At 44.7% G+C, this 26318-nt stretch overlaps 1 protein-coding gene across 1 annotated transcript in view; it reads right to left on the bottom strand.

Moving 5' to 3' along the window:
* SORT1 (sortilin 1) overlaps positions 1 to 26318 on the bottom strand; it is a 123177-nt gene that overhangs the window by 53595 nt on the left and 43264 nt on the right. Inside the window, exons 6-13 of the mRNA XM_033918152.1 lie at positions 22007 to 22080; positions 17708 to 17757; positions 17463 to 17593; positions 6088 to 6232; positions 5740 to 5892; positions 5536 to 5642; positions 5271 to 5373; positions 4602 to 4770 (exon numbers count right to left, since the gene is read on the bottom strand). Of these exons, the coding sequence (XP_033774043.1) occupies positions 4602 to 4770; positions 5271 to 5373; positions 5536 to 5642; positions 5740 to 5892; positions 6088 to 6232; positions 17463 to 17593; positions 17708 to 17757; positions 22007 to 22080 (932 nt within the window). The remainder of the gene's footprint in view (positions 1 to 4601; positions 4771 to 5270; positions 5374 to 5535; positions 5643 to 5739; positions 5893 to 6087; positions 6233 to 17462; positions 17594 to 17707; positions 17758 to 22006; positions 22081 to 26318) is intronic.

The following is a 26318-nucleotide window of genomic DNA, read 5'->3' as shown; positions in this document are numbered from 1 at the left end:
ATATGATTTAATTGATATAATACGATATACTTGATGTAAGATGAAAAAATGAATAAAGATTTGGAAAAATAAACATAGCAATCACTGGATTAGCAGCCCCCCTCCCAATTAGTGCTAGCACATCATTTTATTTATAAAATTTTGATATTATAAGTGTGCTACCTTGATAGTGAGAGAAATTGAAATCACCCATTATTATACAGTTGCCCAATCTCTGAAAACATTTCTTCATCTGTCTGCTCATTTTGTCCTGGGGGATGGGACCTTTATATTCCTTCCCTTCACACATGGACTTTCTATCCATATGGATATCACACTGCTCTTTGTCATAATTCCTTCTTTAACATATAGCACAACACCCCCCCCCCCCCAATTTGATCTACTCTATCTAATTTGTACCTCATCTAACTATTTTATTTTTGAGGCTTCTAGCATTTGTATACAGACACTTCAAATTCTGGTTTTTCCTTGTAACTACAGGCTACCGTATTTTCACGCAAATAACACGCACCCGTATAAAACGCGCACACGGATATAGCGCGCAGAAATCACGATGATTTGCACAAAAACTTTGATATACCGCGCTCACGGGTATACCGCGCATGCTGCCCGACGCTCCTTTCGCCCGCCCTGACTTTCCGTGTGCTGTCCCGACTCTCCGTTCACCCCCCCTGACTTCCGTGCACTGTCCCCCCTTGAAGGTCTGTCCCCATCCTGAAAGCCTGATGCCCCCCCCCCGACGTCCGATACATCCCTCCCCCCCCCCCGAAGGACCGCCGACTCCCCAACAATATCGGGCCAGGAGGGAGCCCAAATCCTCCTGGCCACGGCGACCCCCTAACCCCACCCCGCACTACATTACGGGCAGGAGGGATCCCAGGCCCTCCTGCCCTCGACGCAAACCCCCCTCCCCCCCAAGAACCTCCGACCGCCCCCCAGCCGACCCGCGATCCCCCTGGCGACCCCCACGACCCCCCCACCCCCCTTCCCCGTACCTTTGGTAGTTGGGCCAGAAGGGAGCCCAAACCCTCCTGGCCACGGCGACCCCCTAACCCCACCCCGCACTACATTACGGGCAGGAGGGATCCCAGGCCCTCCTGCCCTCGACGCAAACCCCCCTCCCCCCCAAGAACCTCCGACCGCCCCCCAGCCGACCCGCGATCCCCCTGGCGACCCCCACGACCCCCCCACCCCCCTTCCCCGTACCTTTAGTAGTTGGCCGGACAGACGGGAGCCAAACCCGCCTGTCCGGCAGGCAGCCAACGAAGGAATGAGGCCGGATTGGCCCATCCATCCTAAAGCTCCGCCTACTGGTGGGACCTAAGGCGCGTGGGCCAATCAGAATAGGCCCTGGAGCCTTAGGTCCCACCTGGGGGCGCGGCCTGAGGCACATGGTCGGGTTGGGCCCATGTGCCTCAGGCCGCGCCCCCAGGTGGGACCTAAGGCTCCAGGGCCTATTATGATTGGCCCACGCGCCTTAGGCCCCACCAGTAGGCGGAGCTTTAGGATGGATGGGCCAATCCGGCCTCATTCCTTCGTTGGCTGCCTGCCGGACAGGCGGGTTTGGCTCCCGTCTGTCCGGCCAACTACTAAAGGTACGGGGAAGGGGGGTGGGGGGGTCGTGGGGGTCGCCAGGGGGATCGCGGGTCGGCTGGGGGGCGGTCGGAGGTTCTTGGGGGGGAGGGGGGTTTGCGTCGAGGGCAGGAGGGCCTGGGATCCCTCCTGCCCGTAATGTAGTGCGGGGTGGGGTTAGGGGGTCGCCGTGGCCAGGAGGGTTTGGGCTCCCTTCTGGCCCAACTACCAAAGGTACGGGGAAGGGGGGTGGGGGGGTCGTGGGGGTCGCCAGGGGGATCGCGGGTCGGCTGGGAGGCGGTCGGAGGTTCTTGGGGGGGAGGGGGGTTTGCGTCGAGGGCAGGAGGGCCTGGGATCCCTCCTGCCCGTAATGTAGTGCGGGGTGGGGTTAGGGGGTCGCCGTGGCCAGGAGGGTTTGGGCTCCCTTCTGGCCCGATATTGTCGGGAAGTCGGCGGTCGTTCGGGGTGGGGGTGCGAGTGGTCCTGCCGGGGGGGGGGATGTATCGAACGTCGGGGAGTCGGCCGGGCAAGAGGGCTTGGGCTCCCTCTTGCTCCGATCGTGGATGCGGGTGCGGATGGGAGCGCGTGCGAGCGGTCGTTCGGGGTGGGGGTGCGAGCGGTCCTGCTGGGGGGGGTGAATCGGGCGTCGGGCGGGGTGGGAACTATGTTTTAAAACTTTGGTATACCGCGCTCACGCATATAACGCGCGAGGGGTATGCGCGGTAGGTAAAAACGCGTATAACGCGCGCGTTATATGCGTGAAAATACAGTACTCTGCCTTCCTCTTACACTCTCCTGGCTTTCTTTCACCATTACTGAAACCTCTCTACCGGGACTCCCTAAACATCTTGTTTCAATGGTATATCCTTCAAGGATACCTCATACCGAACCATCCATTCCTGGGCAACTGTCAACTTCCCCTCGCATCTCAGTTTAAAAGCTGCTTTCTCTCCTTTTTAAGTTTCAAGTTTATTAGGATTTTATATACCACCTATCAAGGTTATCTAAGCGGTTTTAACAATCAGGTACTCAAGGATTGTCCCTATCTGTCCCGGTGGGCTCACAATCTATCTAATGTACCTGGGGCTATGGAGGATTAAGTGACTTGCCCAGGGTCACAAGGAGCAGCGCGGGGTTTGAACCCACAACCCCAGGGTGCGGAAGCTGTAGATCCAACCCCTGTGCCACACACTCCTCCTAAACATTAAACATTAGCACCAGCAGCCTAATTCAATCCTGGTTAAGATGGAGTTCATCCTTTTGGAATAAGCTCCCCCCTTTCCCAGAAGGTTGCCCAGTTCCTAACAAATCTAAATTCTTCACCCCTGCACCATCGTCTCAACCACACATTGAGACTTCGGAGCTCTGCCTGCCTCTTGGATCCTGTGTGTGGAACTGGGAACATTTCTGAAAATGCTACCCTGGAGGATCTGTATTTCAGCTTTCTACCCAAGAGCTGGAATTTGGCTTCCAGAACCTCTCCCCCACATTTTTCTATGTTATTGGTACCTACATGTACCAAGACAGCTGGCTCCTCCCCAGAACTATCTAACATCTTATTTAAGTGACATGTGAGGTCTGCCACCTTCACACCAGGCAATCCTCACACCCACCAGCCACCTAGCTATCTACATGCCTAATGATCGAATCACCAACTACAACAGCTGTCCTAACCTTTCCCTCCTGGGCAGAAGCCCCTGGAGACACATCCTTGGTGCGAGAGGGTATTGCATCCCCTGGTGGGCAGATCCTAGCTACAGGATTATGTTCTCCTAGTAGGAGAATCAGAGGAAGTGTTGGAAATGCATACAGTAACTTGTGTGACCAGTCCAGAAGAAAGCATCTGCCTCCAGACAATGTGGAGAGAATTGTATGGAGCAAAACTGTGGTAATTTGTGGTTGCTGGGAGTTGCAAATATTTCTATCTATGGAGTCCCCCAAAGCGAGACGATGTGATGCAGAACTTTTGAGTTGAGAGTCCACTCGTTTGGTTGTAGGAATCTGCTGAGCTTGTCTGCTAGAGCATTCTGTTTGCCTTATACACAGACTGCTTTGACGAATATGCTCCTTGAGATGGCACAGTCCCAAATGAGAAGAGCTTCCTGACAGAGACCTCCCAAGAAAGAGACTTGGGAGTTATGATCGACAAATCGATGAAGCCGTCCACGCAATGTGCAGCGGCGGTAAAAAGGGCAAACAGAATGCTAGGAATGATAAAGAAGGGGATCACAAACAGATCAGAGAAGGTTATGCCGCTGTATCAGGCCATGGTGCGCCCTCACCTGGAGTACATGAAGAAGGACATGATGCTACTTGAAAGGGTCCAGAGAAGGGCGACTAAGATGGTTAAGGGGCTGGAGGAGTTGCCGTATAGTGAAAGATTAGAGAAATTGGGCCTTTTCTCCCTTGAACAGAGGAGATTGAGAGGGGACATGATCGAAACATTCAAGTTACTGAAGGGAATGTGTGTGAGAATGAGAACAGAGAGGAAGACCTACTGTGGATGGGGAATATTTGGGGTCTTACTCTCTCCCCCAGTATCAACCCCATCTCCCACCTCAATCCCAACATTTGTTAGTATCAATGCTTTTGGCCCACCTACCCCCAGCATCTCATTGTCAGAGGAGTTTCAGTAGCAGCAGTCTGAACCTTTTGCTATTGCTACTGCCATGGCACAAATTTGTCTGGTCTGTTCTTGTGTTTTAAATTCCCTTGCACTGCCAGAAGAGCAGAATAAAGTTGTGCAGTGCAGTGGAAACGACACCAAAGAAGCTCCTGCAGCTGCAGAGGATAAAGGAAGTGAGGTAGACTTGTGGGACCCTTAAGATTTCAGCATGCTGAGCCAATGCCTCACTTGCTCACCCCTTTAAGTCAACTTTGAATACAGCAGCACAAGAGCGTCTGAATGTGGGGTTTCACAATATAGATTTTACCAGGATGAAATGGAAGTCACCCCTACTCCCACCATAGGACCTCCCTCCAGACAGCAAGAAGAAACTCTAAACAGGTGGCAGATGACCAATTCCTACTTTATCACATTGACAGGATTGTAGCTCTGCTCTACAGCCACAATGAGTCCACCAGAGTCCAGGATAGCGTAGTGATGGGGTCCCTCTAACGTCCGGATCCAGGTGTACCCACCATCATCAGATATGTAGACATCTGGGGTCATCACAGATATGGCATCACCAACACTTCCTGGAATACGAAGGACAGCAGTATTAGAATCAATCTCACTGAGCATCACAGCATATATGAAGAAGACCAGGAAATAGGGTACACACAGATGAGGTAGTTCCTAGGCTTTAATATAGCTCCCATGGGATCAGAGAACACGGATACTTCCGAAATTCCCCATCTCAGAGCAGAAAGCAGTAAAAGAATCTGCGCATCTCCCAGTACAGTTAGAATGAGAATGGGCAACCTGCAGCCCACAAGACCATAGAAGTATACACATTAATTAGAGTTTTGGTGATTTTAAATAATATGTCACAAATACTTTCAGAACAGTCAGTCAATCTAGCAGTTTGTTTTATCACTTTTGGTTAAAGTTCTACATTATTTAATGTTGTGGCCTGCCATGGATAGACCCTTGGGTTAGAAAAATCTCTGGTATTGCGGCTGAAAGCTCCTAATGCCTGGCTCTCCCTTTCCCCTCTTACCCTGAAGGTTGAAATAAGAAGAATAGAGATAGTTACCATGAGCTATAATGATTCCCACAGCACTGGGTTCAGAAAGGGGCAACATTGGTACATTTGGATTCTGAGAAAGACTATACCACGCATGAATATGGAGACTGCACTGTAAGAGAAACATAGAAAACTGTGCATCAAGGTAGTGAAACAGGCAATGATTATAAAACTCTGGAAGTGAACCAAAACTACTGCCTACTTCAACAAAACCAGACTAAAGATTTAAAGCATAGCCACTTCCCACATCCCTGCACTTTCTTCCTGGGCTCACCTCCTCCTTGTCCTGGGCAGTGGAGTCACATTTACTATTCTCCGGTTTTTTCAAAGGTTTCCACTCTGCACCCTGGTCAAAGGAGATCACCGACTGGATGGAATTATCTGCAGCAGCAAAGGAGAGGGTCAGTTCAGGACTGGCAGCAAGTACCAGTGCTGCAGCATTATGACCCAAGCCATACCATAGTAGGGTGCTACTCACCCTCAGACAACACACTGGTCATGTAGACACCTCGCAATGAGCCAACAGTAGTGAAATCCGTATCACCGTTGCTAGTATACAAGTGCCGCTCTAGGGACTTGGAATAAATGATTCCACGGTCATCGGAAGTGTAGATGGTGCCATAGCCCGTATCTGCAGCAGAGATGTAACAAAGCTCTAAAACAAACTACTTCTAGTCACCAGTGTCCTGACAGTACCTGCAGAACTATACTAATACACTCAACAGTAGGAGCCATGGTAGCAGGGGAACATGTACCCCATCCACAGCTGTTTTGTACTACTTGATTGTCAACATCCCAAATTTCCAATGCACTGATCGTAACTTGCCTCCAGGCTCATCTACATGCATAAAAACCATATCATCTGTGACCGCCAGGATCGAGTAAAACTGCTCTTGTCCCACAGAGGGAAGTTGTGCCATGTTCCATGTATCACCGTGGTCCAAGGAGACATAGATCCTCCGTGTATTACCCTGCAGAAAGCAACAGGAAAGCACTGCTGTCAGTGCATGTGCAGGGAAAGGAAATTACCAGGGCACAGGTTCAAACCCCACTCTCTAGTATGGATACAGGAAACCTATAATTCATACGACCTTCCCATATCATGAACACCATTCAGAGAGTCTATAGTTTATAAAGGAACAAAGCACCTAATCCAATCTCACATACAATACTCTGGACTATGATCCACATCAGAATTCACTGTTGTGAGGAAGGTGACTAAATTCCTTGGCATGGTAGAAACAAGATTGTGAATCTAATCTTTCTATTCTAGGTTCTCTCGATAATCTTTCCTGTAGACAGGAACAGTGGATCCTGAACAGATAGGTAGTCACATTCAAAACATGAGTTTCTTTGCAGATGTCAATCATTTTCTTCAGTTCCACCTCCTTCCCCAGTGGTACGTGCTGTAGCCCTTCAGTTTGTACCAAAGCAATCTAAAATCCCGAAAAGAAAGGAGGAGTACAGGGAACTCCCCAAGTAATAATTGCTTATCTGTTCTGCACTGTAAGGAACATGCATAAACTACATGAATTAAACATCTGAATGCAAACCAAGGTGGAATAACAAAAGCTACCTACCCGAGTGCAACCTGCACTAACAGTTAAGGATTTCTTAAACAATTCTCGTTAGTCTCTTGAATTTCAGAAGCCTCATCATTCTGTAACCCTGCTTGATAGAACATAAGAATAGCCTTACTGGGTCAGACCAATGGTCCATCAAGCCCAGTAGCCCATTCTCACGGTGGCCAATCCAGGTCACTAGTACTAACCAAAACCCAAGGAATAGCAATATTCCATGCCATCAATCCAGGTCAAGCAGTGGCTTCCCCCATGTCTTTCTCAATAACAGACTATGGGCTTTTCCTCCAGGAACTTGTCCAAACCTTTCTTAAAAGCCTTTCTTAAAAGCAGCTACACTATCTGCTCTTACCACAACCTCTGCAATGCGTTCCAAAGCTTAACTATTTCCTCCTATTGGTTTTAAAAGTATTATTGTAATGAGTAGTTAACATTTTCCCTTATTTTTTTTTTTTTTTTTTTTAAATTTTATTTATAAATTTTCAATTTTTACAATAATTGATTCTTAAGTAATATAATTAATTATTATATATCATTGTATTTATCATTAATACAACTTAATTTATAAACAGTATATATTGTAAATTATATATAATCAGAAGTTATAACTCCCTCCCCATTTTACAAATAATGATTTTAATATTTATACAAATCCCACCCCATTTCTATATAAGTACTATAATTGTGCTAAGAAGTCTAATCATTAGAATAATTAGTCAATGGTTGCCAAATTTTTTTGAAATTATGAAAATTTCCATGTTGTAATGCTAATACTTTTTCCATTTTGTAAATATGACAGACAGAGTTCCACCAGAACATATAATTTAATTTGGTGTAATCTTTCCAATTTTGAGTGATTTGTTGCATGGCGACTCCTGTCAATATTAATAGCAGCTTATTATTATTTACTGAAATCGGACTCTGAGTTCTCATTGCAGTACCAAATAATACGGTGTCATATGAGAGTCCTACATGATTTTCTAGTAATTTCTAGTAATTTTCCCTTAATAATACAATTGAAATGATGGGATAAGGATGGGGGGGTTTCTGATTCTTTATTAAATGTTTGGATTAATAGGAAAGATTATATTGTATAATATATGTGAATGCATATGATATGGGAGGGATAGGAGGGAGGGGTTTATAATTTCATTAATTTAAATTGATTGTAATAGAATGTCAAGTGATGTTAAGTTCAAATGTTATTTCTTGATACACTTGTAAGATGAAAAAATGAATAAAGATTTAAAAAATATTCTTTATTCATTTTTACATCTTACAACAAGTGTATCAGAAAATATCACTTAAACTTATACAATATCACTTGATTAACTTTCAAATACAACTTAAATTATAATATTTAAACCCATCCTCTCTGGGAATTATAATAATTTTAAGAAGATTTGGGGGCCATTGATAGCATTTTGTAATGATTAGACACCTTCTTACATAACAGAACATAGTTAGAAGGGAGGGAGGGTATTTAGAGTTATAATTTTTCCTATTTTTGTTTATAATATATGTAATATTGAATGAATTTAATACTATTGTTGGAAGGGATGGGAGGGGGAGGGGTTTTTATTTATATATTTATGCTGATATTTGATTAGATTTTCAAGTGATTTGTATGATCTAATTGATATTTTATTTTTACACTTGATGTAAGAAATGAAAATGAATAAAGATTTGGAAAAAAAAATAAACCCACCCTCCCATCCCCACTATTTCAAATGTGATTATATATATCATATAATATTATATCATCTTTTCTATTAACCTAAACATTTAATATCAGATCAGAAATCCCTACCCCCCTTCCCTCACTTTACAATTATACCAATATGGGAAAAATAATATTTACTCATCACAATATTTTATTAATTAATTCTATTCTATTCATTAATATTCTATTAATGGACCCTAAACCTCCTGGAATTTATTAAAATTTCCTTTTTGTGTGGCTAACATTCTTTCCATCTTATATATATGACAAGAGTTCCATCAGAAACTGTAATTAAGTCTACTCCAATTTTTCCAATTAAATGTAATTTGTTGAATGGCTACTCCTGTCATAATAAGTAATAATATTTTTTTTTTGAAGAAATTTTATTTTTTTTCCTCATTGACATTCCAAATAATATAGTATCATATGATAAAGCCACCGGATTCTCTAATAGACAATTTATTTGGCCCATATCGATTTCCAAAAAGCCAAAATGAATGGACACTAGAATAATAAATGATCTAGAGTCCCTGCCTCGAGATGACAATGCCAACATCTATTAGACTTAGAGCTATCCAATTTTTGTAAACAAGCAGGGGTCCAGAAAGCTCTTTGTAACAGAAAGAACCAAGTTTGTCTCTTTTTCTCAATTCTTTATTCATTTTTTCATCATACATCAAGTTTGTCTCACAGATGCCGACATTGTACATCATCCTCCAAGATCAAATTCGTGGCCATTGAGATGCAGTAATTTGATGCTTTATCTCAATGCTCCACATGTCCCCAAGACCCGTTTTTGGTTTTTTATTCATAAATCCAGATATCAATTTATACCACTGTGCAGCCTGGTGTCCCAGGAAGTCCACCTGAAAGCATAAGAACGCCAAACTATAAATATTTTTTTTTTAATTCTTTATTTAGTTTTAACTCTTGCATCAAATGTACAAAATTCAATCAAATAATTCATACAAATCACTTGACATTCTAACAATTATTGTCAAATGCATATAAAAAAGACCCCTCCCCCACCCATCCCATTCATCAGAAATAAACCCATTAAATTATATAACATACCTCCCCATCCCATTCCCACATTAAATATAGTCCAATGTAATAAAAAGGTGTCCAAGGTGTCTAATCATTAGAATATGCAATCAATGGCCCACAAATCTTTTTGAATCTATATATATATTTTTTTTAATATTCTTTATTCATTTTCATATTTTACATCAAGTGCACAAAATATTAAATTTTTGAATCTATATTGATTATTAAGATTTTTCCATTCAGGGAACCCCGCCTGAATAGCCTGCTTCAGTTGCAACCATCTATAACTGATTAAATTTTAAAAAATAATTAATTAATTAAATTAAAAAAAAAAAAAAAAAAAAAAAAGGATTTCCTGTAACTTCATCGAGTATCCCCTGGTCTTTGTAATTTTTCACGGAGTGATAAATCAATCCACTTCTACCCATTCTACTCCACTCAGGATTTTGTAGACTTCAATCATATCTCCATCTGTTAGACAAACTTGTTAGACATATCTGTCTTGAGGCAGACTGTCCACTACAATACAGTATTATTCAGAAAAAGCAAGCAGGCGAGGTAATATCTGACAGGCAGGCTTTAGGACCTTTGCTCCTGCCTACAGGAAAGATTATCAAGGTAAGAACCTAATCTATCTTTCCAGTGCAATGGGAGCAGAGGTCCTGAACTGATCGGATATACCTAAGCAGTCCCCAGAGTCCAGGGCGGGGCAGATAAGCATGCTGCCAGCTCTGAGGACCCAAAAGCTACATCAACCCTGTAAAACTTTATGAAAGTATAAATTAGGCCACCATCGACCCCAAGACCTGCAGAAAATCCTGTGCCCGAGGGCCACGAGAATCCATCAAGGAGCGAATCTGAAACTGCAACTTCAACACCCAGGCCTTGGGAAGGAAGATTTTCCCCAGACTCATGTCTAAGAGAACTCCAAGATATTCCAAGCGCCAAGACTAAGTCAACTGACTCTTAGAAAGGTTGACACATCAGCCCAGCGATTGCAGAAACTCCATTACCTGAGCCGTGACTTGGGGGCTCTCCTGAAAAGACTTTGCTTGAATCAACCAGTTATCCAGATAGGGATGAACCAGAATGCCCTCCTTACGCAAGGCTGCCACCACCACAACCTTGGTGAAGGTCTGCGGAGCTGTGGCCAGACCAAAAGGAAGCGCACAAAACTTATGGTGCTTTCCCAAAATCGCAAAGCGAAGGAAGCCTGAATCAGAATATAAAATGTAGGCCTACTTTAGGTCGAGAGAAGTCAGAAATTCCCCAGGCTGAACAGCGAGAATCATGGACTTCAGGGTCTCCATGCAAAAAGACGGAACCTAGAGAGCCCCATTTGCACCTTTCAGATCCAAAAATAGGCCTAGAAGACCCCTCTTTCTTAGACACCACAGAGTAAATAGAGTACCTGCTGGTGAAAAATCTCTAGAGGGGGAACCACTGTTTGAGGTCCAGCAACTTTTGCAGCATCCACTGAAATGCCTACTCCTTCCAAGTTGCATGACAAGAAGAAGAAAAGATCTGGCAAGGCCCAGTAAAACTTGAAAGCATAGCTGTCCCAAATTATCTCTAGGACCCACTGATCAGATATGATTTCAGCCCACCCCCGGTAAAACTCCCGCAAATGGGCTCTCACCAGAACTGGGAGAAGGACCCGAACACAGTCATTGGGCTGGACAGGTGGAAGTGGAGCCACTGGAGAATTCACAACCCCCCTCCCCTCCACCGGCCCCCATAAAAAACTGCATGTGCTGAAAGAAGCATCTTCTGGAAAGGAAAGAGGCCAAAACCTGGCCAGGGCGATACCGACTAAACTCATGCAGATGGCCACAGCTGGCGCCCAATCCCCTCTCCAAGACGCCAGGTGAGGTCAGTCCTCCGAAAGCAGAGGCACCTTAGAGTCAATCAAGACCTGAACAAGCTTATCCAACTCCTCCACAAAAAGGAAGGAAGCCCAAAAAGGAGCTTCAACTTAGAGGCCGCATCCACTGACCAACCACAGATCGCAACGAGTGGCTACTCCAAGGGCCATAGACTCGGCAGATGCCCACAACAAATCATACATGGCATCAAAAAGTTAAGAAGCACCGAGCTCAATCTTCGCCACCTCCCGATCCACTAAGGACCATTCAGCAGGCTCCCAGTCAAGGACATGCTCGAACCACTGGAAACAAGCCCGGGCCACCAGACCACCACAAATTGTCACCTGGACAGCCAAGGCAGCCACATCAAAAAACTCTGTTTAAGGAGAGTATCTAGCGGACCTGGGGGTCTCTCAAGGCTAAGCCGCCTTCCACTGGCAATGTATGCCTGTGAGCAATGGCCAAGACCACAGCATCAACCATGGGAGACTTAAAGGTATCTCTATCCACGTCAGGAACGAGATAAAGACAAGCCATGGATCATGCCAAGCAAAAAGGTAGGTCTGGAGTCTTCCACTGAATGGATGCCGCCAGTTCTCACGAATCCCGCAAGCGGCTCAGCGCCGGGCAGGAGCACAAAAAACTCACTCCTGCTCGGTACACCGATGGACCACAAGAACTCACAGCAGCCATTCAGAGGGGCTCAGCGTGGGGCAGGAACACGAAAAGCTCGCTTCTGCCCAGTACACCGCTGGACCACCAAGGATTCAAAAAAGGTAAGTGGGAGTCACAGAAGGGATGTAAAAAAAATTGTCAGATTGCCTATCCCAGCCCACCAGGTCATACGGCAGGCCCAGTAGAGGCCTGCAACAAGTCTGGGAGGGGGCAGGTGGGCCTTGATCCGGATATAAGATGAGACCCCCATTTTTGAGACATATTTTTGGCCCCCAAATCTATTATAGCTCAAATAGGCAACATACATTAAATATACAAAATCTGGTGTAAAAGCCTGCATAGGAGGGCCAGCTGACTCCTGCAGGGGCTCAGTTTGTCTCCTTGAGGACCAAGCATCTTCCATGCAGCGGCAAAAAGGGTGAACAGAATGCTAGGAATGATTAAGAAGGGGATCACAAACACATCGGAGAAGATTATCATGCCACTGTACCGGGCCATGGTATGCCCCCACCTGGAATACTGCGTCCAGCACTGATTGCCATACATGAAGAAGGACACGGTACTACTCGAGAGGGTTAAGAGAATAGCAACCAAAATGGTTAAGGGATTGGAAGAGTTGCCATACAGTGAGAGATTAGATAAACTGGGCCTCTTCTCCCTTGAACAAAGGAGACAGAGGGGACATGATCGAAACATTCAAGATAATGAAGGGAATAGACTTAGTAGATAAAGACAGGTTGTTCACTTTCTCCAAGGGCACTCTTTAAAGTTAAAAGGGGATAAATTCTGTACAAACGTAAGGAAGTTCTTCATGCAGAGAGTGGTGGAAAACTGGAACGCTCTTCCGGAGGCTGTTATAGGGGAAATCACCCTCCAGGGATTCAAGACAAATTTGACAAATTCCTGCTGAACCAGAACGTACACAGGTAAGGATAGACTCAGGGCACTGGTCTTTGACCTAAGGGCCACCACGTGAGTGGACTGCTGGGCTCGATGGACCACTGGTCTGACCCAGCAGCGGCAATTCTTATGTTCTTATGATGCAGATTCAGCCTTTGTCACTTCCAAGAAAATTCTAGATTCCGCAAAGCAGTCCATCTGCAATTCAAGCACCCTCAAGGGATCAGGGGAGGCTGAGCCTGAGGGCCCCCGTCCTCTGCATGTGGAACATGGACGATTTTCAGCTGGCCATCCAGTGAAAATCTGGCATGAATCCAGTGTATCAGAACTTGAGGAGTCCATCTGAACTGTTTTTAAGCAAAAACGGGGGATATTAAGACATAAGAATTGCCATACTGGGAGAGATAGAGGCTTTTAAAATCAAATTGGGAAATCCAAAATGGCCACATAACTACATTGCCTTCCTTGCAGTTGCGCTTAATCTCGTCTGTCATTTTCATCAATTTCTTCGGACTGCCCTGGGGGTCGGTATTAGATGCCAATCTTTTTTTCCAGTCCATTTGTTCCTGGAATTTTGACCCATAGACTCTAACTTATCTGTCTGTTGTAGCGTGTTCTCTCCAGTAGATTCAATTCCCTCTTTGACGTATATGGCAATGCCCCTACCTTTTTGAGCCACTCTCGTCTCTGCGATATAGTTTGTATCCTGGTAGCACAGTGTCCCATACGTTTTCCTCAGTCCACCATGTTTCTGTGATGCCGATGATGTCAACGTTATCTTTTTGTGCCATAGCTTCTAATTCACCCATCTTATTCCTTAGGCTTCTTGCGTTCATGTACATACACTTGAGTTTATGACTCGTTCCTTTCTTGCATTTCCTTCCCTCCTGTGTCCCTTTCAATCTGTCTTACTTGTGATCCGGTGGGCCTTCCCCTATATCTTCCTGCACGGTATCCTCCGGGTATACCGGTTCCTGAGCCATCGACTCTCTCTCTTGGTCGACTGTCGGCTTTCCCCTTCTTCCTAGTTTAAAATCTTCTCAACTTCTCTCTTGATGGTGCTTGCTAGTAGCCTCGTTCCATCTCTGCTGTATAGCTTGCTCTTTCCCCAGAACGCCATCCAGTTGCGCACAAAGTGGAATCCTTCTTCCTCACACCAGCACTGCATCCACATGTTGACTGCTTGTAGCTCCATCTGCCTCTTCTCATCAGCCCTGGGTACCGGCAGGAACTCCGAGAATGCTATCCTCTGCGTTCTGGTGTTCAGCTTCCTACCTAGCATCCGGAACTGGTCCTTCAGTACTTCCCTGTTGTAGTTCATGTTGCTCACGTTGTTCGTCCCCACATGGATCACTATCGTCGTATCTTCTTCTTCCACACTGTCGATGATCCTGTCAATGCTGTCAATATGTCTTCTACCTTGGCTCCCAGTAGGCAGGTCACCAGCCGATCCAGTCTTCCTCCTGCTATGTGGCTGTCAACTTGTCTGATGATGGAGTCCTCCACGACGATTGCTGTCCTATCTTCTCTTGATTATCCAGCCGCAGGTCCGTGTCCCTGGTGTATGTCCATCTCTCCAGCCGCAGGTCCGTATCCTTCGTTCTCGCTGATGTGTCATTCATTTCTTCGTGGTGGTTGTCTGTCGAGTGGTCCACACTCTCTGTAGGTGTCTTTTGGCAGTTCCACTGTTGCTGGTAATTTTCTACGGCCTCCCTGTATGCCTTCTCTATGAACTTCTCCAGCTCTTGGACTTATTCCTCGATGGTGTCCTCTGTCTTGGTGTTAGTTGTGTCCTCTGTCTTGATGTTCTCTGTGTCTCTGTCTTCCTCCTTCATTGCTTGAAGTGCCTCCAGTTCTAGTATTCTGCCCTCCAGGAGTCTGACTTGTTTCTTCAGGCTCTCCAATTCTCCACATCAAGCGCATATGTAAGACAGCCTCCCAGAGGGGATGTAGTCATACATATGGCAGACGGTGCAGAAAACTGGGTAGCTCAACATCTTGCTTCTGTCTGCTGCTTCCATTGCTGCCTGCTTGATGGTCTGCTGTGGCTGTTCTGTGTCTGCCTGGCCGTGTCCTCTGCACCTGCTGTGGTCTCCTGCTGCTCTCCTTTAGTGTCCCTTTTCAGTGAGCTTCTAACTCTTTCTCTCTCTCCTGCTGCTTCCTTTCTCTTGCTTGCCCGCCCAAGCTCTAAGTTAACTTTGCTTGTTGGCTCCGCCCCTTTTAAGGAGGATCTTTGGTGGTCGATGTTGGGGGTGGGCGGAGCTAACTCACCGATTCCCCCCTGTAGTCTCCTGCCTCTTCTTCCCTTTGTGCGCTTTGCTATTCTTGCTTTGCTTCCCTCTAACTCTTTCTTTCTCTCCTGCTGCTTCCTTTCTGTTGCTTGCCTTCCCAAGCTCTAAGTTAACTTTGCTCGTTGGCTCCGCCCCTTTTCAGGAGCTTCGGTGGTCGACGTCGGGGGTAGCTCCCACTCCAGCCTTCAGGACTGAGTTGGGGGCCACCCAGCCTGTGCTCAAGCTTCAGACAAAATCTGGAGTGAGCCTCACTACAAGGGGGAGGAGTCCCCAAGTGTCCATAACTGTTAAAGAAGGCTGGCTAGACAGATACTCTGAAAAACAGAGAAGCCAGCTAGCTACAGACTTCTATGCCTAGAGTCTGTCTTCTCGCAGTCAGAGCTATCCCAGAAGCACTAGGAACGTCTACAGCACCAAAGCCTCAAAGAGGACAGGAAACCCTCACAATAACACAAAAGTGCAAATCAGATACCTTCTAAACTCACGTGCAGAAAAGAAAAACTGAAGGGTTACAGCACAACTCAGTGGGGAAGGAGGCAGAATCAAAGAAAATGATTGACATCTTGTACAAACAAGTTCATGGTTGGAGGGTGACTATCCATCCGTTCAGGACCTCTGCTCCCATGGCACTGGAAATAAATGGTTTTCCTAGATTGTACATTTACTTGCTCGCCTTTGCAGAGATTACAATCCAAATTTGTACCCAAGGTTAGAAGTGACTTGTAGAAGGGTCACAGAGTGCGTAGAAGAAGCAGGATCTGAACCCTGGCTTCCCTGGTTCTTAACACACTGTTCTAATCACTAGGCCAGGGGTAGGCAATTCTGGTCCTTGAAAGCCACAGGCAGGTGAGGTTTTCAGGATATCTACAATAAATATGCATAAGATAGATTTGCATGTCAAGGAGGCAGTGCATGCAAATCCATCTCATATATATTCATTGTGGCTATCCTGGAAACCTGACCTGCCTGTGGCTCTCAAGGATCGAACTGCCTATCCCTGCACGAGGATCGAAGTTATGTCAACATATACCCTGGAGTGTAATTCATGTATCTAAAATTAACACAAGTTTGTTTGAATATATATGCTTTGGCTTATGCTGATTGAACAATATAAGTAATTAAAATTGGAAAACTTTAAGGATTAAGAAGAGAGAACCTCAGAACTGATTAAGCATTTCTAATTGGATCATTAAAATAAAGAACAACTGGCCTGGTCAAGCATACAGATTACTACTCAAGGAGATATTGGGACTTTAATTGACTCATCATATCAAGTTAAGTAAGTTTCATTAGACCTGAATGGCTTCAAAGCTTATCATTAAGAACCTTGAAGATTGATTGGTGGACTCTATTTTAAAGCTTTAGATAGTACCTGTAGCTTTTCTCAGCCTATGATTTTGTAATTAGTAGTACTTTGCACTTTGCATTACATGTTATTGTAGATTTTAAATGTAGATGAAATTAATTGTTAGCTTTTAGGATATGAATTGAATTAAAGAAATCAATAATTGACATTGTTTTGAAATTAATAAACACCATTTTTCTTTTGAAGATACATTATTTAAGGAAGGGTGGGGGGAGGGACTGTACACTTGAAGAGAGGGTAAAATGAATTAAGAAGAATAGTGTTGGGAGGGTGGGTTATGGGTTTATATATATATATATATATATATATATATATATATATATATATATATACACAATTGTTATTGTCTTGATGGATTTATCAAGTATTGTTTTTGAACCTATGTATGATTTTTCTTGTACACTTGTTGAATGATTAAAAAGGAATAAAGAATTAAAAAAAAAAATAATTTATGTTATGGTATTCTTAGTATAGCGTAAAGTAAAATTTTAACAGAAGACGCAAATATATATCAAGAGAGGGTTAACATCCAATGTCCTGTGGTCATCAGGTGTTATGCAGTAACTAATGACCACTGGAAACTTCATTTAATGTGGGCATCCAAGTAGAATTTTTTCATAAATATGTTTTTGTGCTTTGGTACTTTGGATCTATGATGGAAAACGCCAGTCCTTATAATTCTCATCAGTATCTTTTGAGCTGTACTGTACTTCACTGCTGTATATATTTAGCTCAGTACCTGGGGATTACCTACCACGTTAGTCATCGCTGAAGCATAGAGGAAAGGTCCTCCCAGTCCAAAGGAGTAAACTCTGGAGGAAACAGTCTTGAAGCTTTTGCCAAAGTCATTCGTCCTTTTCAGCTCCCGAAACCCAAAGTCAGAGTCTTAAAGAGACAGAAGAAGAATTCTACAGAACACAGGCAACAGAATTTACATCCCTCCCCCATCTCCCCACAGGCTCCAGCAAAATCCTCACACAAGACGAACCCATCACTTACTACAAGACCCATTCAGGGATGTGATGAAAAAAATGGTGGCATTGGACCCCCTAGAAAAAAGGACAAGGAAAATGAATATTAATGCAGCTACTCCCACCTAAGGCAACACTAGATGAGTGCCAAGAAAACGTTCAGTTTGTTTCTATTTTCCTTCCAACCATTCATTTTTTTGTTTCCATGTTGTTTTATTACTTTACTAGTCTTTAAGCCCGTTACATTAACGGTGCTAGAGTAGATATCTGTCTGTCTGTCTGGGGTTTTTTTTCTTTGTCTCTCTCTCCTTGCACACTGCCTGTCTGTCTGTCATTTTTTCTGTCTGTGTCTCTCCCTATGTCCTTAGTGCCCCTTCCTATGTCCTTAGTGCCCCTAGTGCCTCCTTCCCATGTCCTTAGTATCCCTTCCTACGTCCTTAGTGCCCCCAGTACCTCCTTCCCGTGTCCATAATGCCCCCAAGTGCCTCCTTCCCATGTCCTTAGTGCCCCCAGTGCCTCTGTTCTGTGTCCTTAGTGCCCCCAGTGCCTCTGTTCTGTGTCCTTAGTGGCCCAGTGCCTGCGTACTGTGTCCTTAGTGGCCCAGTGCCTGCGTACTGTGTCCTTAGTGGCCCAGTGCCTGCGTACTGTGTCCTTAGTGGCCCAGTGCCTGCGTACTGTGTCCTTAATGCTCCCAGTGCCAGCGTACTTATTCCTTAATGCCCCCAGTGCCTCTGTCCTGCTTAGTGCTCTCAGTGCATCCTATGTCCTTAGTGCCCCTTTCTATGTCCTTAGTGCCCCCAGTGCCTCCTTCCTATGTCCCCATCATTATCTTCCAGACTTTGTCCCACCCCCGATTCCAGCCTGCCTGCCATCTCCCTGAGCAGCATGTTTCCATTTAAACCCCCCACCCCAGACTGCCTGCCTGCCTCCCATCCCCCTGAGCAGCATGTTTCCATTAACCCCCCCCCCCGATGCCAGCCTGCCTGCCTGCCTCCCATCCCCCTGAGCAGCATGTTTCCATTATAACCTCCCCACCCCCAATGCCAGCCTGCCTCCCATCCCCCTGAGCAGCATGTTTTAATTTACACCCCTCCGCCCCCCCCCCCCCGATGGCAGCCTGCCTGCCTGCCTCCCATCCCCTTGAGCAGCATGTATCCCTTTAACCCACCCCCCCTGCGCCGACCCTACCTGGCACACACACCCTCCCAGCCAACCCACTGCGAGATGAATTTCCTCTGCCGCATCCCCGATGACATCATCAGAGATGCGGCAGAGGAAATTGGGCCAGTAGAAGATCGCGAAGCAGCGTGTTTACTGTGCCTCTGACGCTGCTGAAGCTGTGAGGTTTCTGTTTGTCTCGCGGTGGGTCAGCTGGGAGGGTCAACGGGGGGTTTCTGGTGTGCCGGGTAGGGTAGGCGGGAGGGGAGGGCAGAATTGCGGCGTGTTACTGTTGTGCCGGGTACCTGCCGCCGGTCCTTAGACGCGCGCATGAGTACTCTTACCTGCCACAGCCCGATAGATCAGGGAACACAAGGTAAGAGTGCGCATGCGCGCTTAGCATTTTATTATATAGGATGTACATAGAAGTTTGTACAGATAAAGTATCATTTTTAATCAAAGCACCTTTCTAAATCTCCATTGGTAAGCCCAATCTTCCTAAACCATACACACACTCCTAAAAACCCTACTCCTTTGCCCTCCAACCCAGCCAGCTGATTAACCGTTCCCCTTAACTGTATCCATGACATTCTGTTTGTCTGTCTTGGCTGTTTAGATTGTAAGCTCTTTCGAGCAAGGACTGTTTTCTTCTTCTTTGTGACTCTGTGCAGCGCTATAGAAATAAATAGTAGTAGTAGTAGTAAAAAAACAAACCATAGGATCCTCTATACTAGAGCATCTGAGCATGCTCAAGGCCTGCGAGTTCACGTTCACGTTCAGAACGTGAACATGCAGGCCTTGAGCATGCTCAGATGCTCAAGGCCCAGAATACGAGGGCCGATCTTCAAGAGTGTCCAGATGAAGGTAAGAAGCGGCGGGGGGGGTGCCCAATTGTGTCAGGGGGGTCGGATCGTGTCAGGGGGGAGTGCCCAATCGTGGCGGGGGGGTGCCCAATCGTGTCGGGGGGGGGGGGGTCGGATCGTGGCGGGAGGTGCCGGATCGCAGGGGGGGGATGCTCGTAAATCGAGCCATGCTCGGTTTCCGAGGCACCGATTTTGCAAATGTTTTGCTCGTCTTGCAAAACACTTGCAAACCGGTGCACTCATAAACCAAGGTACCACTGTATTCTGTTGGTTGGACTGAACATAAGAACATAAGAACATAAGAACATAAGAAGCGCCATCTCCGGATCAGACCTTCGGTCCATCAAGTCCGGCGATCCGCACACGCGGAGGCCCTGCTAGGTATTCACCTGGCTTGTTTTATAGCCAACCATATCTTTATATGCCTATCTCAAGGAGATATGCATCTAGTTTGCTTTTGAAACCTAGGACTGTCGATTCCGCAATAATCTCCCCTGGGAGAGTATTCCAGATGTCAACCACTCTCTGTGTGAAGCAGAACTTCCTGACATTAGTCCTGAACTGGCCCCCTCTTAGCTTCATTTCATGTCCTCTTGTCCGTGTCATATTGGACATTGTAAATAATCTTCTCCGCTCTATTTTGTCAATTCCTTTCAGTATTTTGAAGGTCTCGATCATATCCCCACGCAGTCTCCTTTTCTCAAGGGAGAACAATCCCAGTGTTTTAAGTCGATCCTCATATTCCAGTTTCTCCATACCCTTCACTAGTTTAGTTGCTCGTCTCTGCACCCTCTCCAGCAGTTTTATATCCTTCTTTAGGTAGGGAGACCAATGTTGGACGCAGTATTCCAAGTGGGGTCTGACCATTGCCCTATAAAGCGGCATTATAACTTTCTCCGATCTACTCGAGATTCCTTTCTTTATCATGCCCAACATTCTATTTGCCTTATTTGCCGCTGCCACGCATTGTGCCGACGGCTTCAGGGTCCTATCTATCAGTACACCCAGATCTCTTTCTTGTTCACTTTTCCCCAGAGTTGCACCTGACATTCTGTACTCGTATTCCTTATTTTTACTGCCTAAATGCATTACCTTGCATTTCTCCACGTTGAACTTCATCTGCCATTTCTCCGCCCATTTTTCTAACCGACACAAATCGCTCTGGAGTTCCTCACTGTCCTCCTGCGATCTAATTGCCCGGCAGAGTTTTGTGTCGTCTGCAAACTTGATGATCTCACTGGATGTTCCGTTTTCCAGGTCATTGATATAAATATTAAAAAGGATCGGCCCAAGTACCGAGCCCTGGGGCACACCACTAGTCACTCTCTCCCAGTCGGAGAACTTCCCATTTATGCCCACTCTCTGCTTTCGGTTTTCCAGCCATTTGCCTATCCATCTTTGTATATCTCCCTCTATGCCATGGCTTTGTAGCTTCCTGAGAAGTCTTTCGTGTGGAACTTTGTCAAATGCTTTCTGGAAGTCCAAGTATATTATGTCCACCGGCTTTCCACTATCAATTTGCTCATTCACGGTCTCAAAGAATTGGAGTAAATTCGTCAGACACGATTTCCCTTTCCTGAATCCATGTTGACTGGGTTTCATCAAGTCGTGTGTGTCCAAGTGCTGAACTATGCTATCCTTGATCAGTGATTCAATCATCTTGCCGGGGACAGACGTAAGACTCACAGGTCTATAGTTGCCCGGTTCTCCTCTCGATCCTTTTTTGAAAATTGGCGTGACGTTCGCTTTCCTCCAGTCGTCTGGTATCTGACCAGTTCTGATTGACAGGTTTGCAAGTTTTTGCAATAACTCTCCAATTTCAAAGTAGAGATAGATTGTTGATTTGCTTGGGGGAGGGGGTTTGAGGGATTTTATAGCTATGGTCTGAAGAAATAGCGGAGCACGGCATGTTATGTGCAGACATTTAGTATGATAGGGGAGTGTCAGGTTTATTGAGGAAAGCAAATTGTATGCTTTGATACATTATGCTTTGCAGTGTTGTAATGACTGTCTAATTTTATAATGCTCAATAAAAATCTTTAAAGTTAAAAAAGAAACAAAAAAAAAAAAAACACACCTCAGTTATTAAGTAGCCATTTAGGTATATGCTAACACTGAAAAACAGCTTGGCTAATGTTTGATATTAATGATGTTAACAGCCTTGGTGTCTTTTTATTTACAAAGAACCCGTACATTTACATACCTATACTAAATGAATAATTCATGCAATCATTTTTAAGACGACAACGCTATAAAATGAGCCCATCTTATCTTGTAGATTTGACCACAGGGTGTTCTGAACTCACCACTTTGCCAAACAGACAGTCGGATGGATTTCCTCCCACTTTTTTCCAAAATTGCTGGAGATCCACAAGCTGTTCTGTAAAAGAAAATGATTCTTAGTGCCAGCCATTATGGAAGAATCTTTAGAATTATAATTCAATGTATAAAACAGCACCAAAACACCTCACAACTATCTTAAGGATTTGCACCCAACTGTACCCATCCCCATGGGAAGAGGATAAGAAAGATCACATAACTGAGCATCCTCCAAATACCCACCTGGGCCTAGACATATTTGAGGGAGCATCTCCTATGCCACCTCATTCAGAATACTTACAAGAATGCAATTTTACAAAGAATTTTCAGCAGGTAAAATGTGTTTTAAAGTGCCAAAAGTGTGCAGAGGGTATACATGAATAAAAAGCTGCTTAACATATAATACAATGAATTGCAAAAGCAGCAGGAAATGAATATCTAGCCACAATTGAAATAACGAAGTATTTCAATGCCAGTGACTGAAAGTTATTAAAACAAATAAGAAAACCCCAATGAAAAACTTATGTGAAATGGTTTTCAGTATAAATTTTTCCATGTTTTGTTGAAAATTTCACATGTTCACTAGAGAACAAGCTGAAAAATTGCAGGAAGATCGAGCCATCCAACTATAGCTCTATGTCACAGAATCTCATTACTATACCATCCCTGAGGCTAATTAACACCATGAGATCTAACAATTTCACCTACTTACCTACAGGCAATATCTGTATTACATCAATTCAAATCCAATTTGAAAACTTTTCTGTTCCAGGATGCTTTTGGATAATAACTGCCCTTGTAAGTACAAACAATACCCTTTTTATGTTTTGTTTTTGCAAATATTGTAGCTCTTGCCCATCTCCTTATGTCTGCTGTAGGTCCATAAATCAAGTAATTTGCTGTACTAACATTCCCTAGTATTGTCCAGCACTGTTAATTTTATAACTTTGATTTTAATGTATTTATTCTATGAATCATTAGTATTTGTACACCACCTAGAAGCCTGATTAGGCGGTATAAGAATTTTTTAATAAATTTGAAACTTGAGATAAAATTTAAGTGGAGAGAACTACTTGAATCTTCCTTATCGAGAAACATCTGACAAAGCTACATTACTTGTTTCCTTCATTTTTGAACGAGATATTAATGCAATATTAAGACTTTATTTCCGTAATTCCCAAGTTTTATTTTATGGGAAAAAGATAGATGAACATAAGAACATAAGAATTGCCCCTGTCGGGTCAGACTCCGGTCCATCGTGCCCGGCAGTCCGCTCACGCGTCGGCCCCTCAGGTCCAGGACCTGATAGTGCTCATAGCCTAAAACTGTCATACGCTTTTCGCTTATGTCCTGTAGAGTAACCTTCTATCTATACTCTGTAATCCCCTTCGATTCCAGGAAGTCATCCAGTCCCATTTTGAAACCCAGTATTGTACTCTGTCCTATTACCTCATTTGGAAGCGTGTTCCAGGTGTCCACCACCCTCTGAGTGAAGAAAAACTTCCTTGCATTCGTTTTGAATCTGTCCCCTCTCAGTTTTTCTGAATGACCTCTTGTTTTTGTTGTCCCCGCTAGTCTGAAGAATCTGCCCCTCTCCACCTTCTCTATGCCTTTCATGATTTTATACGTCTGTATCATGTCTCCTTTCAGTCTCCGCTTTTCCAGGGTAAAGAGCCCCAGTTTGTCTAACTTTTCGGAATATGAAAGGTTCTCCATTTCTTTTATCATCCTAGTTGCTCTCCTCTGGACCCTCTCAAGCATCGCCATGTCTTTCTTAAGGTACGGTGACCAGTATTGGACACAGTATTCCAGATGTGGTCGCACCATTGCTCGATACAATGGCAGGATAACTTCCTTCGTTCTGGTAGCGATACCTTTTTTGATAATGCCCAGCATTCTGTTTGCTTTCTTTAAGGCCGCTGCACATTGCGCCTCTGGCTTCATTGTTGTATCCACCAATACCCCCAGGTCTTTTTCTAGGGTGCCTTTCCCCAGCACCCTTCCTCCCATTGTATAGCTGTACATGGGGTTCCCTTTCCCCATGTGCAAGACCTTACATTTCTCCACATTGAAGCTCATCTGCCATCTTTTTTGCCCATTCACACAGTTTGTTCAGGTCGCTCTGTAATTCTTTGCATTCCACAACAGTTTCGACTCTGTTGGAGAGTTTTGTATCGTCTGCAAACTTGATAACTTTACACTTCGTGCCCGTTTCCAGATCGTTAATGAATATATTAAACAGCAGCGGTCCCAGCACAGACCCCTGTGGGACACCACCTGTGACCCCTTTCCAGTCAGAGTAGTGTCCTTTTACTACTACCCTCTGCTTCCTATCCGCCAGCCAATTTTGGATCCATCTGTGGACGTCCCCTTCCACCCCGTGGTTCCACAGTTTCTTCAGCAGGCGCTCATGGGGTACCTTGTCAAAGGCTTTTTGGAAATCCAGATATACTATGTCAATGGGGTTACCTTGGTCCAAATGTTTGCTTATCCCCTCAAAGAAATGCAGTAAATTCGTTTGGCACGATCGTCCTTTACAGAAACCGTGCTGGCTTGTTCTCATCAGTTTGTTTTTTTCTATATGCTCATTGATACCTTCCCTGATCAGTGATTCGACCATCTTCCCCAGAACTGAGGTCAAGCTCACCGGTCTATAGTTCCCTGGGTCGCCTCTCGATCCTTTTTTGAAGATTGGTGTAACATTTGCTATCCTCCAGTCTTCCGGGATTATCCCTGTTCTCAAGGATAGGTTGCAAATATGCCCGAGTAACTCCGCTATTTCGTCTCTGAGCTCTATCAGTATTCTCGGGTGGATCCCATCTGGGCCAGGAGATTTGTCAATTTTTAATCTATCTATCTGCCTGAGAACGTCTTCGAGGCTTACCTCCATGCATGATAATATTCCCTCTTGATTCCCCTTGAAGATTTTTTCCGGTTCTGGCACGTTGGATGTGTCTTCTTTTGTAAAGACCGATGCGAAGAACTTGTTTAGTCTATCAGCCACCTCTTTTTCCTCCTTCACCACTCCTTTCCCTGTCTCCCTCATCCAGATGCTTCCAGATGTGACAAGACAAACACAAGAAAGAAGGAATTTTTTTGGCTATGAGATCTGAAACCGTCACCCTTGGAGCCTCAGTTTTATTGCTTGAGTACCTGAATAAATTCATGTAAACCATTCTGAGCTCCTTGGGGAGAGCGGTATAGAAATTGAACATCTAGAGACCGGAGCCTTAGAAGTGGGAGAATCCCGCAGAATCAAATGAGCCACCAGTCGGAAAGCGAAACTCATGAGAGACTCACCAATAATGCAGGAGCACCCTGCGCCTATCCAAGTACTGTAGCAGACAAACCTGAGATTGGAACCCGCCTGCTGAACAACCAGGAAACACACTTCCGGATGGACGTGGAAAGCCGAACCACCTTCGGCAAAAATAAATACTCAGTATAGTTTGGAATTCCTATGCTTTCAGGCAGATTTTTTGGGTCACCAAGCCGCGCAGTGGAATAAATTGTTATATGGATATTTGAATAAAAAACAAAAAACTGGTCTTAGGGATATTTGGAGCACTGAGATCAAGCACCAAATTTCTGCTTCTCAATGGCCACGACTTTGGTCTTGGAGATTAAAAAGTACAAGGTCAGCATCTATGAGACAAACTTGGTTCTTTTTGTTACATAGAGCTTTTTGGACCCCAGTTCGTTTACAAAAGTTGGATAGCTCTAGGTCTAATAGATGCTGGCATTGTAATTTAGATGCTGGTACTTTAGATCATTTACTTTTTTTCTGTCCCTTTGTCAATGCCTTTTGGAGGTTAATTTGGTCCCAAATTAATTCTTTATTCGTTTTTAAACTTTCATCAAGTGTACAGAAATCATAATAAACACTATTAATTAGATCACTTGAACATCTTATCATTGTATCTTATAAATATGAATGCAACCCTCCCTCCACCCTCCCTCTAAGCCAAATTAATTCAATGTTAGAAAATCATGTTGCCCTATCCTACGATACTATTTTATTTGGAACGTCTATGAGATTCAAGAGTCATATTTCAGCAAATAACAATAAACTTTTGTTAATACTGACGGGGTTGCCATTCAATATATTACTGGAAATTGGAAGGACTATACAGCACAGTTACTTACCGTAACAGGTGTTATCCAGGGACAGCAGGCAGATATTCTTGCGTCCCTCCCACCTCCCCGGGTTGGCTTCTTAGCTGGCTTATCCTAACTGGGGACCGCGCGCCTCCGTCGGGCGGAAAGGCATGCGTGGTGCGGCCTAACTAGAACTTTCTA

This window comes from Geotrypetes seraphini, chromosome 13, assembly GCF_902459505.1.
Source record: "Geotrypetes seraphini chromosome 13, aGeoSer1.1, whole genome shotgun sequence".
Classification (NCBI taxonomy): Eukaryota; Metazoa; Chordata; class Amphibia; order Gymnophiona; family Dermophiidae; genus Geotrypetes; species Geotrypetes seraphini.
Note: the sequence above shows the minus strand (reverse complement) of the source record. Positions and strands in the feature narration are given on the sequence as shown.